At 42.7% G+C, this 18,486-nt stretch overlaps 1 protein-coding gene across 1 annotated transcript in view; it reads right to left on the reverse strand.

Moving 5' to 3' along the window:
• Positions 1–8,566, reverse strand: part of klhl5 (kelch-like family member 5) — a 40,984-nt gene extending 32,418 nt beyond the window's left edge. The window contains exons 1-2 of the mRNA XM_085276931.1: positions 7,830–8,566; positions 463–651 (exon numbers count right to left, since the gene is read on the reverse strand). Coding sequence (XP_085133057.1) covers positions 463–651; positions 7,830–8,446 — 806 coding nt within the window. The 5' untranslated portion in view covers positions 8,447–8,566. The remainder of the gene's footprint in view (positions 1–462; positions 652–7,829) is intronic.
• Between the last annotated feature and the right edge of the window lie 9,920 nt (positions 8,567–18,486).

The following is an 18,486-nucleotide window of genomic DNA, read 5'->3' on the forward strand; positions in this document are numbered from 1 at the left end:
ATCGTTCTTCCCTTCTATATTAAAAATAAATAACAAATAATAATAAATACCATCAGAATTTGCAGGCTTATGTGACCTTGATGATGGAAACAAAGTCTAACTTCATTTTTGTTTTTTCACAACCATTATTAGATACAACTTTCAAAATGAGTGTCGTTTCCTGTAAAATACCTAGAAGTCATGTACTACCTAAAATTACTTATACATTGCTTAAATTAAAAATTAACTCATAGTATTATTATTTATTGTAGCATATCTACTTTAAGTATTTGTAAGTAAATAGAATTACACTGTAATTTCAAATACAGTACACTAAAGATCCATTCAATTGCAGGGGAATTACGCTCTTAATTGCAAACCGCATTACAAAGTGTTACCGAATGTAGTAGTAATGACAATAACCATTAGCATCACAGCCTTTGCTGTCCGTGTATTAGAATTTTAGTGCTCCTTTGCTCCTACCTGTGAGCAGGTATTCGCCTCTCCCCAGCCACCAGTATGACATCACAAAGCTGTCTAGTCCGCAGGTAGCCCTCCATCTTGCGGAAGGTGACATCAGCATGGGACAGAGCGGTAAACATGCACTCCTCCGGACACGCGCACTGCTCCATTGACACACATGAGGACAGCGTGGCACTACTGTTAGACGTCCTGCGCCCACACAATGGCACACAGACAAGGACAAACATCCAACAAACACACACGGACAAAGACAGAAAGAGAAAGAGACAGTAACTTTCAGTGGATTTATTGGTGAACAAAGAGACAGATGTGTGAAGAGAGCTACACCAGCTGTTCTGAGTCATCTAATGTACCCTCTTTGTATGTCGCCAGGAGCAGACAAAAGATCTTTAATGGTTCAATTACTAGGAGTAAATGGCCAGATAAATTTAGCCCTCTTTAAAGAAAATCTGCCAATTAAATAGCTATGGGAGCTAAGCCCATAGGATATGCAGTAATTTACTCTGCTCCCTAATGGCAACCAGTTTCCTTGCATTTATACCAACAACAGGAGACAGAGCAGAGTTTAGGACCAGGAAGGCTTCGACATTACTGTTGAGTTTATTTGTGCATGCGTGTTTGTCAGAGATGAGCTACCCTGTGAATTATCAGCCATCATGACTCCCAAACCAGCATTTAATTTATGTGAGCCAGTGCTGTACTTCCATTTTTAATTTAACAGCAGAAGAGGCAGGACTGGCCCTGCAGCACAAAGACATAAAAATAAACTGATACTCCAAGGATAATATGAATTCAACTCCACAGTCAGGAGAGAACTCACACTCTTTTAGTGAAGTGTGTGTGTGTGTGTGTGTGTGTGTGTGTGTGTGTGTGTGTGTGTGTGTGTGTGTGTGTGTGTGTGCTCAAAGCTCAAGCTGTTTCAAGTCAAACTGTCTTAAATTGCAATTTTTCACTTGCATGTTCTACCAGGATTGAATAAAGAGAAAGGTAGAAAGAGATACACAGACATAAATTGTGGAAAAGGTGTTACAAAATGTGACTTTTGTACAAAACAATTTAGAGATTGGATTATTTACTCAGAAATCATTGTCACGTATTGGTGTAGCATGTTAAAAAAAACTATCACTTGGCACTTGAAGTTGCTATACATATTTCCCAATCCATATTTTTTTATACATGTTTGCACATAAATAAATACAGACAGACATTTCCTCTGAATTTCTTTGTGAGATGAAAATGTTTTACAGCACTGACATTAAATATAGGATTCATTAGCTCAAAAGAATGTGTAGTTAAAATTTTTTTTTTTTTTAGTACTGGGGAATTACCACCTGACCATGAATTTTTACATGGTTATTTGTGTTCACTGTTTTAGATTTTCCATCCTACAGCTTTTACTGTTTTGTGTTGAGTCCCAATAGTCTTATCTGTTTTCCTCAGACATAGCAGGCAACTGTTTTGAGCACGGCAACCTCCAAAGGTCCTGTATACAACATAGACTGTATATTAAAAAGATGGATGCATCCTTTTCTTTCTGTTTATGGGTATACACATTTTCCGTTGAGATGCTTTTCTACAGACAAAATCTGCATCTTAATTAAAAGTGTATTTTTGTTCCCCCACCCAACTCAGAAAGGGCATTTTAGGCAGTGACTAAGCATGTATACATAATTGATGCATGCACAATACAGGAGAAGAGACCGTTTTACTGTTACTTTATGAACTTCCCTCTTATTTTTAGCCTTTTAATAAACAGAAATGTAGACTGAGTAAATGAAAACAAAACCAATACTCATGGTTAAAAAAAGAGATTTATTACAAAGTTTATGACTTTTCTTTGGCTCTTTCGGGGTGGAAAAAGAAAAACTCCTTTGCTTAGGAAAACTAATATCAGAGTGATGCACCTTGCTGAAAAGCTCACACTAGGGCTGTGTCAAGTCATCCTGTCCGTGATTATACCACCACAGATTTTTACATCATATCAGAATATCAGTGATATAGCAACACCACACCCTCACGTTCCCTAGCAAGCCTGGCAACGACACAATACCAGGCATGCTTGAGAGTGAGAGCAGGTTAGCTCCCCGATGACGGTTTAGTAACTAAAAAGAGAAGAAAGCTACTTCAACAACCTCCAACAAAAGCAGCACACTTTGCTTGCTTGCTTCTTGCTAAAGGTGTAAACGACAAATTTGCTTCATAGTTTGAGGCATCATCGAGTACAACCAGACTACAAAGGCTCGGCTGGAGGAGGATGTGCTAGCAACAGCTGATGTGCAACCCAGTGGATGGAAATGGTGCAACAGAAGCGCTTTAAGTAGCTGGTTAAATAGCTCGACCCAAGATACAACATCCCAGAAAGAAACTACATTTCAGTTTAAACTGTATTATGTGACAATACTGTGCAGACTCCTGAAAACTTCCAAGGTTAAGTATTAAGCCAGCAGCTTTTGCCTTTTAGAGTTGCCAGCAGCAAATCTAATGCTGTTGCTGCTGGCATCTTGTCATAAATATAATTATTGTAAATTTCCTTGAAATAATGTGATGAAAATTTGAGGATATATCACCCACCCCTAGCTAGTCCTAGCTAAAAAACAAAGAAACAAAAAACTTAAGGATTCAAAACAATAGTCTACAAACTGGAGTGTGACCCCAGAGTGGCTACAGCCACCTTCAATATACTGTCTATCGCCTGCTCAGCATCAAACCTAATAACCTGCTACTGCATATAATGAGGCTGTTGCAAATATTCTTAATGTGATTATAATTGAATATAAAAATAAATTAGAACATTTGTGTGTGAAAATGAAATCTGTTGTGGAAAATAAAATCAACATTACCACTTTTTGTCTCCCGAGTGACACAGAAAGCAAAGCTGGCTTTCCACCTTTAGATACAACGCTGCCGAGGGGTTAACGGCGCATCCAGGAGAGTGAGAGCAGTGAATGATTTATCCTACCTTAATTAGGGAACATAAGTGGACAGATGTGAGCTGAACAACTGAGGGTCAGTGTTGTTAAGTTCTAACATTCATCTAGTTGTCATTTTCTTCCTTAAAAAAAAGTTCTTTTGTTTTAGCAACTTTTCTCCATTCTCCAGCTGCTTCCATTTTCACACCGGATACTCTTCCTGATGCAATCCCCATGGGATCTGATTCTCCTCTCGAAATCAGGATCTTTTGCTTGTTAGGCGAATGTGTGAACCACTCCATATGGAGCCAGGCTGTTTCTATGTCTAACACTTTGTAATAACGGTGAGCTAACAACATATATAAGCCAGCTTAATAGTTAGCGCTTGTGTCTATAAAAATGTCTTAAAAATACAAAACTCTCAGATGCTCAAGCCCGACAAGGATCTAGAGAGACTGGAGATGTAACACAAGATTTAATGGCTCAACTCTGTTTGGGTTTTTGATAGCCCTAACATAATGAACCATTTTTCTAGCTAAAGACTCTTTATTTATCAATAACCGGCAGATTTACATTTATGTGGACAGAAAAGCGACCTCTTAAGCGGAGGTCCGCACCTGCTTGATGTTAGAGCAGGCATAACAAGGTCACCGTTTCAAACCAAGTTAATGCAAGCTTAGGTCTTACGAGATAAGAACTCATTTGTGACTTTAATGAACAAACTCTCACTCTGTTTAAAAAAAAGAAAATAATGTGCACCTGGTGCGTTTATGCACATATTTAGTATAATCACGTGATTAGGAATGGGTATCGTTTAGGTTTTATCCGATACCAGTACCAAACCGGTACTTTTGAAATGGTGCCGGTGCTTAAACAGTGCTCGAACTGGTGCTTAAAGAATGGAAAACACAAAATTGGTCCAAAAACCTCTCATGTTCAGCTGTTTTTTTGTAAAAAGATAACAATGTTAGACTTTTCTGCAGCTATGGGGCATATATGGCATCACTCTTGGCTGGAAGCAGTGCTTAATCAATGGAAAAAAAAACAAACTTTGTCCAAAAACCTCTCATGTTTAGCTGTTTCCCACTTTTTCTTTGGTCATTTTAGCCTTTTTGGCCAGGGTGAAGGGAGTATGTGCCATCAAATAAGAAGACAGCCGCATGTAACTACGACTGTGTTTGCTAGTTCACCTTACATGCATTAATGTAATAACGTGGTTAGCCTACTCAACGTAAATTACACACGAACAACATTAAGCTACTCACGTGGAGAAGAACGGCTGCTGCTGCCATCATCATCCTCATCATTTCTGCTACACTGGCAGGGCTAGGGGCCAGGACTCTAATCTTCGGGTTTTTGGGGGATGTTGCTAACTCCGGGTCCGATAACAGGCACCACACCCGCAGTAGAGGTGCACGATGTGAGGTCTCGCAGCAAGCTATCAATTACGGCACATTTCTCGGCTTTTAACAAAACGCTATGCGTCGCCAGGTGTTTCATCAGATTCGAGGAGTTACCTCCTTTGCACAGTATCACCTTAAAGCACTTGTTGCTGGCTGTTGAGTTTGCATCTTTTACTGAGAAGTACAGCCAGACTTTGACCACTTCGCTTTGGGCATTTTTAATCTGTAGCTCTGCTCTAAAAGAACGTACGTACCTGGGCCCGCCTACTATCCTTGCAAAGGTAAAATGATTGGCTGGAATCCAAAGTGTATGACATCTCAGGGGAAAAAAAGCACCGAAATAAAGCACCGAAATGTGTGCTGCTTTTCGGTCTGGTTACTACCATTTATGTCAGAATGGCACCGGATACCGGTACCCATCCCTACATGTGATACAGCCAGGCTCATCTCTGCCTATGTGCATTCTCTCTCTGTCCTGTTCCAACTTTCATATCTCCAACTAATCTCATTACTCACTCTCTTCATTCCACCTCATCCCAACATTAATCTTTGCCTCAATTTTCTCCCTCTTTCCTATCCCGTTCCAACCCTCCAAGGAGGCTTTTTGGCTGGCTTTCCTGCTCTCTAGCATGTGCATGTGTGTGTGTGTGGATGTGTGTCTGTAGACGAATGGTGTGGCTAAATACTGCCAGAGGAGACGGCTTTGAAGTAGGGGAACGCTGCCTTCCAGTCCCCTTAACTGAGCCTGGCAACCACTCAATATGGACAGAGAGAGAAAGGAGGAAGAGAGAGTGTGTGTCTAGGGCAAATCAACACCATGAAGCCAGATTTTTTAAACCCCCGCACCAGGCAAGGGCACTCGCCCAACTGTCATTGGGTGTCTCTCTCCCAGCCTCTTTAATACGCTCACTTCCCAACACATTAGCAAGGGAAAAAAAGAAGGGGTGGAGGGGGAGGGCAATGAGTGGCCAGGGGTGGGCAGAGATGAATGTGGGACAGGAGGAGAAAAAGGGTAAGTAAGGGAGGTACACCAGGATTAAACGAGGGAAAGCTGGGTGGGGTGTGAAAGTGAAAAGGAGAGGAGGAGATGAGTGGAGCCGAGCAGTGCCTTCAGTCGCTCTGGGATTCTGTGCGCGTCCCTTCCCATGATCCCATTTGGGATTCTGCCACCCGTGTTTTGGAGTATCACACTGTACACAGGAGCTCTCTGAGGATGAATCGCACAGAGAAACACACAAACAAACCCCCACACACCACAAAACAAACAAGCTGAAAAGCTACACATGTATGCAGCATACACTAATGTCTGGGTTGGTATGGCAACAATAATGTGTGCAAGGACATGGCTTCGTCCGTATACGTTTCCATTCAGACTCGTGCAGTGAAAATTTTCTCTGCCTGTGTTAACGAGGCATGTGCGTGTGTGTGCGTGCTTGTGTTACTATTAGGCAGAAGTAATTTGCCGTGTAAGCGCCGCCGGACTACCATCGTCACTGAAGATACGACATTAAGCCTTGCATAACAATGGGTATTTTTAAGACCTCAGTTTTCTCCTTCACAAGCAGAAACATACACGTTTGCGGTGAAAACAAGTTCATGAAGAGACATCAAAGATGAATCGGTTTTTAAAAAAATAGGTATATCAACTTTGGCTCTGATGAAAGCTGTGTGTGCACACATGTGCGTGCATTGTTTCCAATGAACCTTTTATATTTTCTGAGGTGTATGGGGAACACGGAGTACGATAGAAGGCTACCAGACGCATTTTGCCTGTATAGTAAACACACCTAAAGAAGCTGCCTAAACATTGCCCGTATTTTACAACTGCATCACAATAATATAAGTGTGGTTAGGACATCCTAATTACCCTGTTTTCCTATCTCCAAGGCAACTATTAATTAAATGGCTTTTTCACACCACTACAGCTGGATGGTCACACAGATGCAACACACTTCTTTCCGCATGTGAACACAAGCATGCAGAACCCTAAGGATTAAGAATAAAAGCCTTCGACTCTGATGCTGAAAACAAAACAATACAAATGTCAAGTGCAGTATGCAGCAACATGCAGAGCTCAGCCCTAGAGTCATATTGTAAATGACTCTGAAAATCCCATAAGCACAAGAGTGAATTTCTGTTTGTGTTTGCATGCATCGTCTAATAACAGAGCCTGACTGGTGAAGTGTTATTAGTTGGTTGGAGGGAGAAGTCAGTGCACCACACCCAAATGTACTCAGCCCTCACCTTCTCTATCCATCTTTCCATCTGTCTGCATGTTGAGAGTGGTGAGAGCATGCTGTCTGAACAGCCTTCTTATTCTATTAACTCATCAGGGGGGAATTCAGCTTCCATAGACCCTGTGTGCGCCAGAGATCAAAAGGAACAACAATAAAGAAAATAAATGATAAATGGCCTGTATTTGTATAGCACTTTTTCTAGTCCCTAAGGACTCCAAAGCGCTTTACACAACCTGTCATCCACCCATTCACACACCGGTGATGGCAAGCTACATTGTAGCCACAGCCACCCTGCGGCGCACTGACAGAGGCGAGGCTGCCGGACACTGGCGCCAGCAGGCCCTCTGACCACCACCAGTAGGCAACGGGTGAAGTGTCTTGCCCAAGGACACAACGACCGAAACTGTCCAAGCCGGGTCTCGAACCGGCAACCTTCCGATTACAAGGCGAACTCCCAACTCTTGAGCCATGATTGCGAATAAATTCACATCTTCTATTTAATTGTATTTCTTCCTTTTGAGCTATTGTACTTGTTTAAGCCATTTCATTTGTCGTTAATGTTTGGCCTACTATAACACATGATTCCAACGTAAATGAAAGTAGATCCCATCTTAACAACGCACTAGACTGCAAACAGCCCAACTAGAAGAATTACAGCTTGCCAAATGCTCTTCTGATAAGTTGAAGCTAACACCGAGGAGTTCTTGTTTAAACTTTTCAGGGAAGTGTGCGTCTTTCACACAACTAAGTGCAGAAATTCTGCTCACAACTTTCACCTGAAAAGTCAGAAACTGCCAACAGCATCCCCCTACTACTACCTGCAAGAGCTGGAGTCTGTTTCCGGGTGGTTGTTGTTCTCCTCGTTGCATGCTGCTGCCGCCACCGCTGCTGTCGCCGCCGCCGCCTCCTCCTCCTCAACCCCGGGGGGCTCGGACACCAGCTGGGGTGCAGGGGCCTCCCCGGGGGGCTCCATGCTCGTCACGGGGCGAGAGCGACGTTGAGGCGGCGGGGAGACCCAGGACAGCGCTGCGGAGGAGCTTCGGCACTCTGGCTGGCTGAACGAGCGGGGACAGGAGCTCCCCGTCGCTCCAGCTGCCGCTCCTCCCGGACCGCCCCGACTCCCAGCCGGATCAGCAAACTTTCTGCTGCTGCCGCTGCCGTTACACAGGTTAGACCCAGCGCTGCCACTGGCCACCAGACCGCCGTGACTCCCCGCACTGGGGTTTACGCTGTTTGAATTCGAGTTGCTAGAGCCGCTAACTGAGGGTCCGTCTCCGGAGCTGCCGCCCGCTCTCCTGCCGGGGAAGTAGTCTCCTAGCGGCGGGGAGTGAGGCGGAGGGACCGCGGGGTGACCGAACCACCTCCATCGGATTCTCAGGATCTGCTTCACATCGAACTCCTTCCGCGAGGAAGAGCCCGAGCCGCTACTCGACATTCCAGGGCTCGACACGAGGAAATGGCGGGGAAGATCCCGTGCCGCTCTGCCGTTAAAACTGTACACTGCACTGCACGCGCGTCTCTCCTGGCAACCGCACGCCCGGTAACCGCGACTGGAGGAGTGAGCTGAATATAGCGGAGTATACAGACACACAAAGAGAGAGAGGGAGAGAGGAGGAGGAGATCTACTCTTAAGAGCCAGAGCATTTCAAGTAACCACAAACATCTGCCACAAGGACACGTTCATGTCACAGCTCTGCCAAATGACACAGAGCTGAAAGAGAGTGGACCATCACCATCACCGTCTTTTTCCCCGTCATTACTCAACAGATCAGACAATCAGTCGATATTAATTAATAGGAGATGGAAGCCAGCAGACAGGCAGTTTGTTGTGCGCGCTGAGGTCGATTAGTCGATCAAAATGAAAATAACGACCAACTAGGGCTGCTGCTAACTGTTTTCAGGATCGATAAAGTAATTTTTGGTTCTATCGATTAATCCCAGACCACTCTGGAAAATGTAAGAAGTCCGTGAAAAATGTGAAATTGCTTGTTTACTAAAAGGATGCAACCTTCAAAGCTGAAAAAAAGAAAAAGTGCTGTTTCACTTGGTGCCTGAGGCTGCCTCCTAAAGTCAGTCCCCACGGGCAGCCATGTTAAAATGTCTAACGGTACAGCCTTAAAATGCATGTTTACAACCTGCTGCAAAATACAGAGTTGGCAGAGTGAACATTTTGTTGTTGCTCTTTGATACTACTTCAAAAAATTCTTACAACTTAAAACTTTTTTAGCTTTAAAAAGTATTAATGGGGGTATTTGACCTAACTCACGTTGCACTTTTATTAAAAAAAACACAAGAGGAGAGGCAATACTGTCAAACTGTTGCAGTTTGGCTTGCACTCACACATGCACAAGTCCCCAAATCACAGGCTAAAAACCAAACTCCACAGTCACACCCTGTATAATTAATAAACCTGTGCAGTGGGCCACCTTTACAGGCTACAGGGTAAAATCCATAATTACAGTAATAAAAGTGCAAAAATAACTTAAGCTGGAAGTAAAGCAGGAGAGATTGGGGGTGGCTGTAGTGCAGAAGGTAGACTAGTCAGCCACTAGTCGGAAGGTTGGTGTTTCAGTACCTGGCTGCCGTAGCCCTTGTGCCAAAGTAACCTTGGGCACGATACTGAACCCTGAGGTGTTCTCTGATGCCTTGATTGGAGTGTGAATGTTAGATAAAAGCACTTAATGAACTTAGATATAGGCATGTTGTGTAAAGCACTTTGAGTGTTTAGATAGAGTAGAAAAGTACTGTTTAAGAACTTTTTGCCATGTTTTCCCCCAAAGTACAAAAAACGATCGACTGTTAGTGCAGAATAGCCTCAACAAATTAATATTAATTGTAGCAGAATCGTGCTTTCCAACTACCTATACAAGCTAAAGAATAACCTCTTTTTAGCTCCAAAGAGATGTGAGGGGTACCCATAGTCTTACCTGCACAGGCCCATACGCTCCAACTCAGCTTCCTCCTCATGTGGCCAAGAACTAAGCTACTATTAACCAAATAATTACCTTGAGCTTGAGCTGCAGTAACATATTGATGTGGGTATTAAATTTCTTCATTAACAAACTGTATGACTTCATTCTATGCATAGCTGCTTTCTTCTTCTTCATATTTTGGCTGCTCCCTTTAGACGTTGCCACAGTGAAACACCCCATCCCTAGCATCCTCATCTCTCTGCCTTCTCTACATCCACAAATCTTATCCATGGTATTCCTCTTTTTCCAACTTCTTCCAATTTCCAACATCCTTTGTCCGGTGTATCCTGTATCCCTCCTCTGCACATGGAGGACCATGTCAGCCGTTTCTCCAAAGTGTCCATCTGATACACTCATTTCTAATACTGCACCATCCTGGTCAACGTCAATAAAAATCTTAGCACCTCCTGCTCCACCTTTTTCTTTCTTTGTGTCCAAACCATATATCACAGTAGGCCTCACTGCCATCTTATAAACTTTCCCTTTCACTCTTGCTACTTTTCTTCTGTCATAAATGCAGTGTTGGGACTAACGCGTTATTAAGTAACGCGTTACAGTAACTATGTTATTATTGTGGTAACGAGCACGGTAACTAGTTATTATGCCAAAATCAGGAACGCGTTACTCGTTACTGGGATTTAGATAGGCTCGTTATTCGTTACTTCGTGTGGTGGCTATCGCGGAGCTTCCACAGATTCAATAACAATAGCAAGTGGTGGAGGCCAGCAGGTGGATGAAGGAAAAGGGAGGCAAGAGGAGAGACCCGAAGCGGCCGCTGGTCCGAGAGTGTCAGGTGAACTGAACTTCAGGTAAGAAGTTATAACCTGCAGTCCACCTGGGTCAGATATGAACCAAGTTTAGGTGGAGTTTATTTTCGTTATGCTGACTTTTTCGTACTGCGTGCTAGCTAGCATGACGGAGTTTCTATACAGCTGGGTGGTGCTATGTTACTGATGTTGAACTTTATTTTGTTCATAAGTTTAATTATTAGAGTTGCCAACCGTCCCGTAAAAAACGGAATTGTCTGGTATTCAGAGAAAATATTACGCGTTTCGTATTGAGGTGAAAAGGAACAGTTTGTCCCGGACTTCAGCTACAATGAAAAAGACACAAAGCTGGAGTTATTCTGTGTTTACGCTGCACAGCTGCCCCTTCTTCTCTCATCCTCTCACCCTCCCTCTCCTGTTTCTACTTCAATCATGAAACTGATCAATGATCAGCTGATCGGCTTTTCTCTCTTGTTTATTTATCGTCCGCTTTGCGCCAGAAAGAGGAAACCAGCGGATGTCACGCTAAACAACAGCAGCACTTTTAAGCTTGATCAGCTGTTGTTAGAATTTATTTAATATTAATTTCTAGTATCAGCTGATGTTGGCTGGAGCCACAGCTGTAAACCTGCTGGTCATGATATCGGTTTGGTTATGTGGTGAGAGGGAAACATGAAGATGAAACCAGGAGATGTCCTTCCTGAATCATCAGAGCTGTGATGGAGAAACAGGTTTACCTTTTAGTTAACATGAATGAGTTGAAGGGAAGTTATGAACTGTTTCTGAGAGACAAATAACACCAGGATCCTTTTCTAAGTAGCTGACAGCTGGTAACTGTGCAGGGGCGGGTCTAGCAAAGTGTTGCCAGGGGTCCATGTAGGGCATTAAAAGGGAAAGGGGGGCACAAGGAAATACTTTCTTATTCTCATTTAAAATGTCTCACTTTTAAAGAAAATAACTATCTGAGTCTTACAGCAAACGATTGATAGATTGATACATATTTACCATCAGAACAGTGTACATCACTGTGTGTTTATTTTCATTCAAAGGCTTTATGGTTTTTCCTATAATGGTGGGCCGGTCTTTAGTCAAAATGCCCGGGACAATTTTTTTGTCCCAGTCCAGCTCTGTATGCAGCTCATCTTCAGTCTGGTGTTACCTACATCTTCCTATTCAGAAGGCAGAATTTCCGAGTTCTGAGTACAATCAAAAGCACCACGACTGCAGTTTTTTGTGTTGGATGTAAAAAACAGGCTAGGATAGAATCAGGCGTGGGATTTCTCTCGTGGAAATGTGCACATTATTTTTTCCTTTCTATTGGTAGGTGGCACAGTGCACTTGTGGCAAGTAAGCAAGCTAGAAGACTGGCAATCTTGCTGGGTATCCAGTTACGGAAGCAACACATTAACAAGAGAATTCTGAGTAAAACCAAAGTTACTTTCCCTAGTAACTAGTTACTCTGAAAGTAACGAGTAACTTGAAGTAACTGAGTTACTTTTGATAGAAGTAACTAGTAATGTAACTAAGTTATTAATTTAAAGTAACTTACCCAACACTGCATAAATCACAAATCATATTCATCTCCACCTGCTCCACCCTACCTGGTCTCTCTTTGTCACCTCTCTTGTCCCCCCAGGTGTATGTCAGTAGAATTCACAGACAACAGTGACCTTTAAGGAACCCCATAACTGCATTTGTGTGTATTTTTAAAGGACTATCTAACAAATTACGGTTCACTGTGTGGTACTTCAGTTTTGCTGAGGGAAATTCTTGTAGTTTTTTTTTTTTAAAGTCCACGCTAATTAGCTGATATGTGTGTGCGCATTGCACCCACGCAGCTTATGAGTGCAGCTTGCCAACCAAGCTACTGCTCCACCCTTTAATCCACATCTGGCTCCAAAATAAAGCAACAGGGAAACAGCTAAAACCTTCCAAATGTGGAGTTCAGCGGGTGACGCCACAGTTAATTTTGTGATTTTCAAGTAAATGCAACAAACATCCCACTAGTGTGAGGCTGAATTTCACATAGTAACAATTTTGGTATTCACCTTTGAAAAAAAAAAAGAGCTTTAGTGTTAAGACTCTGGTTGCAACAACAGGGCACGGTTCAGGTTACATAGGATAATTTGTAATAAGTCGTTACAGAGCTGCTAAGAGACAAACAGGTGTCTTTGTAGCTTTCAGTGAACACGAAGGTTTGTGAGGCTGCAGCAATCATTACATGGTAATCAGAGACTCTAAAATGTAATGAGGCGGTGGACACAACCTCTTCATCATCTTCTTACTCACCTTGTCTAATGGTGTTCACTCACTCCTTTCTGCACCCTTATTTCTCTGAGTCGCCGTCCATGTTATTGCCTCTGAACAATCTTACACTTTTTGGAAGCTGGCTGCAATACACTGATGTGATGATTTGTTTCTTACGCAGATACTGAAAATAGCCTGCACTGCCTCAAATCACCACAGCGGGAAGGCCTGAGTTTTCCTTGAGAATAAGATTTCACCACACATGCACAATCTTAGACAGACATGTCTCTTGTTTTTGGCCCATGCACATGAGCTTACTCTTCTTCTCTATAAGCCATTACTATCATCCATCCATTACTACGCTCCTTCCTTCACGTCCCCCTTTTCTCTCCATCTGCAATGCAGCAGCTATTCATGGACAATAATGATCTGTGGGAGTGGGCCCTGTGGGAGCCATCTCATGCAGACACACTCGGGGCACCCGGCGGCCCAGCCAGGCAGAACCTTCTTCCCTTCCCGCAGTAACCCCGGGACGACCACAGGATTTGCCAGAGCCAGAGAGCCGGAACACCTTATGTTCTGGATGGAGTCCCACCAACAGGAGGGGAGGGATGCTTTAGGAGTCCCACTCTAGCAAAAATCAATAAGTCAAACAGCTGAGGTCAGTTTGTGAATTACACAGATGGGAGATGTGTTACTCATAGATTGGCCCTGCAGAGCAACAGCCAGTCGGAGAGATTCATTTTTTCCATAAATAAATGACTGAGAGGAGCAGTTTAATACGGCCGATTTAACTTTCACCGCTTTTGTTTGCCAGGTTCTGAGAAACAGGGCTTTTCTTCAGCTTCAGGATGTGCTGATGACTACTGTAAGTGCAGGACCACCCTGCTGCTTTATCCGATCAATACTACAAAGTCAATACAAACGCACACAGACACAGGAACATAGAACACACACACATAAACCAAGGCTTTGAGGAAGCATGAAACCAGCAGCAGCATCATTATTAAAGCAAAGAAGTAACAAAAAGTCAAGGAAGCGAGAACGATTTCACAGTGACACATCATACTCCTTTAGAAGGAAACACTTTAACTTGTTAGAGACACTGGACTTATTTATACATGCACTCACCAGCCACTTTATTAGTTACACCTGTTTAACGGATTACAATGCAAATATCTAATCAGCCAATCACATGACAGCAACTCAGTGCATTTAGGCATGTGGACAGGGTCAAGAACACCTGCTGAAGTTCAAACTGAGCATCAGAATTGGGAGGAAAGGTGTTTTAAGTGACTTTTAACATGGCAGATGTGCTTCTCTGAGCATTTCTGAAACTGCTTATTTACTGTGATGATCCCACACAACCGTCTCCCCAATGGAAAAGAGAAAGTATCCAGTGAGCAGCAATTCAAATAAATGCCTTGTTAATGCCAGAGATCTGAAAAGAATATCAGCTTCCTTTGAGGTGATAGGAAAGCAAAAATAACTCAAATTACCTCTGGTTACAGCCAAAGCATGCAGAAGAGCATTTGTGAATGCACAACATGTTGAACCATGAAGCAGGTGGATTACAACAGCAGAAGACCACACCAGGAGGCCACTCCTGTCAGCTAAGAATAGGAAACTTAGGTTAAAATGCAGATGGGATCAACAACATTGGGCAATAGAAAATTGGAAAAATGTGGCTTGGTCTGAAGGGCCTTGACATTTGGATAGGTTCAGGTGCTTTGTGGCTTAGACTGCTACTGGATGTGTAATGGTGTGGGGGGTATTATCTTGATACACTTTTCAATACTAACTGAGCATTGTGTAAACACCACAGCCTATCTGAGGATACTTGTTGAACCCGTTGAACCATCCCTTCATGTGCCCATTGTCTGATAGCCCCATGTCACAAAGCTTAAATCATCTGAAACTGGTTGTTTGAACATAGCAATTAATTCACGCTGCTCAAATGGCCTCCACCATCCAAAAAGCACCTCTACGATGTGTTAGAATGAAAAATTCACAACAAATGTGCAGCATGTGTGATGCCATCATGTTAATATAGACCAAAATCTCTGAGGAATGTTTGCAGCATCTTGTTGAATGTATACCTCAAAGAATGAAAGCAGTTTTGAAGAAAAAAGGGAGTCCAACTTAGTATAAAAACACATATTTCACATGTGCAAAAGAGCTAAACAACCTTAATTTAAATCTATCGGCAGTATTCTGCTTTCTGGAGACCATTCTCCAGGCTGAGAGACCACAAGGCATAGCACATATAAAGGCAGGTGCAGTGAAGGGCTGCAAAGACGTATAATACAATAATAGTTCCTTTGATTTCATGTGACTTTCCAATTACCACTGAGTCTGTGCAATTTCCCCACAGTGAGAGAAATTTATCACATAACATCTATGTATGCATGAGCACAAATCCTGAGATTTCCAATACAAATCTGTCATTTAACTGGTGGGGTTGTAAATAATGTGATCTTTTATTTTTTTTTAAGTTATGCTGTGTTTAGACCATAGAAACTGAAAATGGATGTGTTTTTTGAAAAGTGAAACCAACATGGAAGTCCTGTGATTGCACAAAGGTTTGTGAGACAAAAACCCACGACTCCCACAGCAAACATTTCCTGATCAGGTGAGTCGCTTGTTTCAGGTCATACTGAATAAAATATCAAGTTCATTTTGTAAAGTGGTCGTTATTAAGAGTCAGAGATTTCAGCACTGGCCCCTTTTTTGTCTCTTCCGGTTTCAAAACAACGAGATGGTGATAACACTCAGCTTCACTAACCAGTGAGTGATGTCACAGTGGCTCTGTCCGTCTCTTATACTGTCTATGGTTTCGCCTCCTTGTAATTGTGTGAATGCTCAGGGGTATTTTTTTTTAGATTAAAGCCCACTTATTCTGTTAAAAAGGGCCTTCAAGCAGCACTGCATTAAAAACAGTTACACTTCTGTTTTTAATTCACCTCGTTGGCTCATGAACACTTCCAAAAAACATTTTTCATTCCACCATCCACAGATTCAAGATCAAAGTATACAAAGAAGAAAAAAAACCATGAACAAGATCCAGAAATGCCTTTTCTTCTACTAAAATCACTTAAAATGGACTAAGAAGAAATGGAAAACTGTCCTTTGGTCTGAATGAACTAAACTTGCAATACTCTGAGGAAATGATGAGCATAGGGGCAACATCTGGCTTGTTTTACCACACAGCTCAAAAGCCAGCATCTGTGATACAATTAGGTTGCATTAATGCACGTGTCTTAAGGAACCTTCATATCTGAAGTCAACTTTAATACTAAATGATACACACGTGCATATGGTGCAGTCTAGCAGTTGTCCTACTTTTCAGACCTGTCCCCTCCTGGTGATGTACGGAGCATTAGGAAATGAAAAAGGCTTTGCCAAGACACCGGTCTCCTCACTTCCCAATAAGCTACAGATCATCTTAAGAAAAGATGAGGTGAAACAACACAGGAGTCGGTATAAAATGTCTTTGAAATGTCTTGGTGGCATTAAATTCGAAATGACCACACATGTTAGAAACAAACAAACAAAAATAAGAACAGTTACAACATATATTTGATATTTGATACAGCATCCTAGAATTACTTTCAATTAAATGAGTTTCAATGATTACATTCGACTGTACACATACAGTCTGTGTTTGACTTACTGTTTTTTGTTGTTAAAATGGCAGCTAAGTTAATAATTTACATACCCATCTTGCACATTGATTTACTCTCGTAACTCCTAACTGAACATAAATTCTGCATCAGCATCAATTTGGCTGTGTTCCCTCTTGCGAGTGGATTCCTCCCAGGCATGAGTGGTTATATATTTACATCAGCTTGTGTTCTGGGAACCGAGAATAGATTTCACATTTCATTTATGTGCTGTTGAGTTTAAGAGACCCTGTATTAAAGGGTTATCTGGATAACTTTATAATCCGGCCTTCTCTCTCCCACTGAGCCCTCCTCACAACTATAAAAAACCCCAACAACTAAGGAGTCAGAGAGCAAACCAATGCATTTCTGTGCTACTCACGGTGGAAATGCACTCCTGTTAATGGGGGAGGCTGGGAATGGGGCTCAGAGGGGGAATGAAACAGAGGAATGACGGGTCATTCGGCTCTGGTCTCCATCAGTTGGATCTAATCATTGGTCACTTGGCAGAAGCCTCCTTGAGCGGCCTACTGTTATTGGTCTCCTGGCTGTGGTAGTCCAAGGCTATCACTCACAACTCTCTAGCGCAACTTTATGGCTCTACAACAACATACACAAACACACACACCCACACCCAAGAAAATGACACCGTGAAAGTCCCTTCACACACACTCCTCCCTTGATAAGCTTCCTGTTTATGTGCATTCACGCATGCATGCATACTGTCATGGTACTGGGTCTGGTGTTCAAAACAGTGTTAATGTTTTAATTATTAATATTCTGTAATTTAGTGGTCGCGTCTCAGTCTGTGTCTCATGTTTCCCGTTTTATTTTGATAGTGCCTCAGCTGGTGTTAGAGTGTTCAGTTTTGCTTCCTCTCAGTCTTGTGTGTGTGCGATTAGTCCCAGCTGTGCTTCCCTCCTGGTCCTCATCCCCTCATTACCCTTCTGTGTATTTAGTGCTCAGTCTTCCACTGTCTGTTGTTGGGTTGTCTGTTTACCTCCCTCATGTTTCCTAAGTCCCAAGTTTCTTCAGGTCTCAGGTTCCCAGTTTCTGTATTGTGTTTCTATGCACCTCATGTCTTTATGTTTAGCGTTCCCCAGTTTAGGCTTTTGTTAGTTTATCACAGCCTCCCATCGCCTTTTGTTTGTAGTGTTTTGTGGAGCCCAAAATAAAGGCTCTATTTTTGTTAATATCCACCTCCATCTGCATTTGGGTCCACGTTCTCTTCAATCTTCGTCCGCCACTGCAGACGTGACACATGCACTAACATACAGCTGGTAAATGCAAATTGTAGCACACCATCTGATTCGTGCACATGTACTTCATAAATATTCAAGTACGCACTCTCAAAGTCACATAAATACAAACACAGAGTCAAATAAAAATAGGTAGCAGCATCGAGGGAAAGCTGTCGTAAAAGATTTTATAGGGCCAGAAAGTGAAACATTATCTGTCTGGCCTTGCTGTGATGATCAGCTCATCTCTCATGACTGATGTTCATCCTCCAAAGGGCCTCTTCCAATCTCTGTCTTTACTTATTCCCTCTTCCTCTTTCCACTTCTTCTTTTCTTCCCTACGGTTGGCTCCGTTTCGAAAAATCTCTACTTACCCCCTTTGTTTTCCTTCCCACCCACACTCTCTGCTTTTCTCCACAATCTCCTTCCCAACCTCAATTTCCAGCTTGAGGAAATTGAGGTTGTTGCATCCCTGCTATTATACTTCGCTCGTGTCTCTCTCTCTCTCTGTGTGTGTGTGTGTGTGTGTGTAATGGCGGGACTCTGGTGCTGATTCCCTGAGGTGTGAACCTCCAGGGATGTCACTACA

This window comes from Mchenga conophoros, linkage group LG6 (assembly GCF_057382185.1).
Source record: "Mchenga conophoros isolate Kocher_MC1m ecotype Shallow Benthic linkage group LG6, M_conophoros_male_GT1.1, whole genome shotgun sequence".
NCBI lineage: Eukaryota > Metazoa > Chordata > Actinopteri > Cichliformes > Cichlidae > Mchenga > Mchenga conophoros.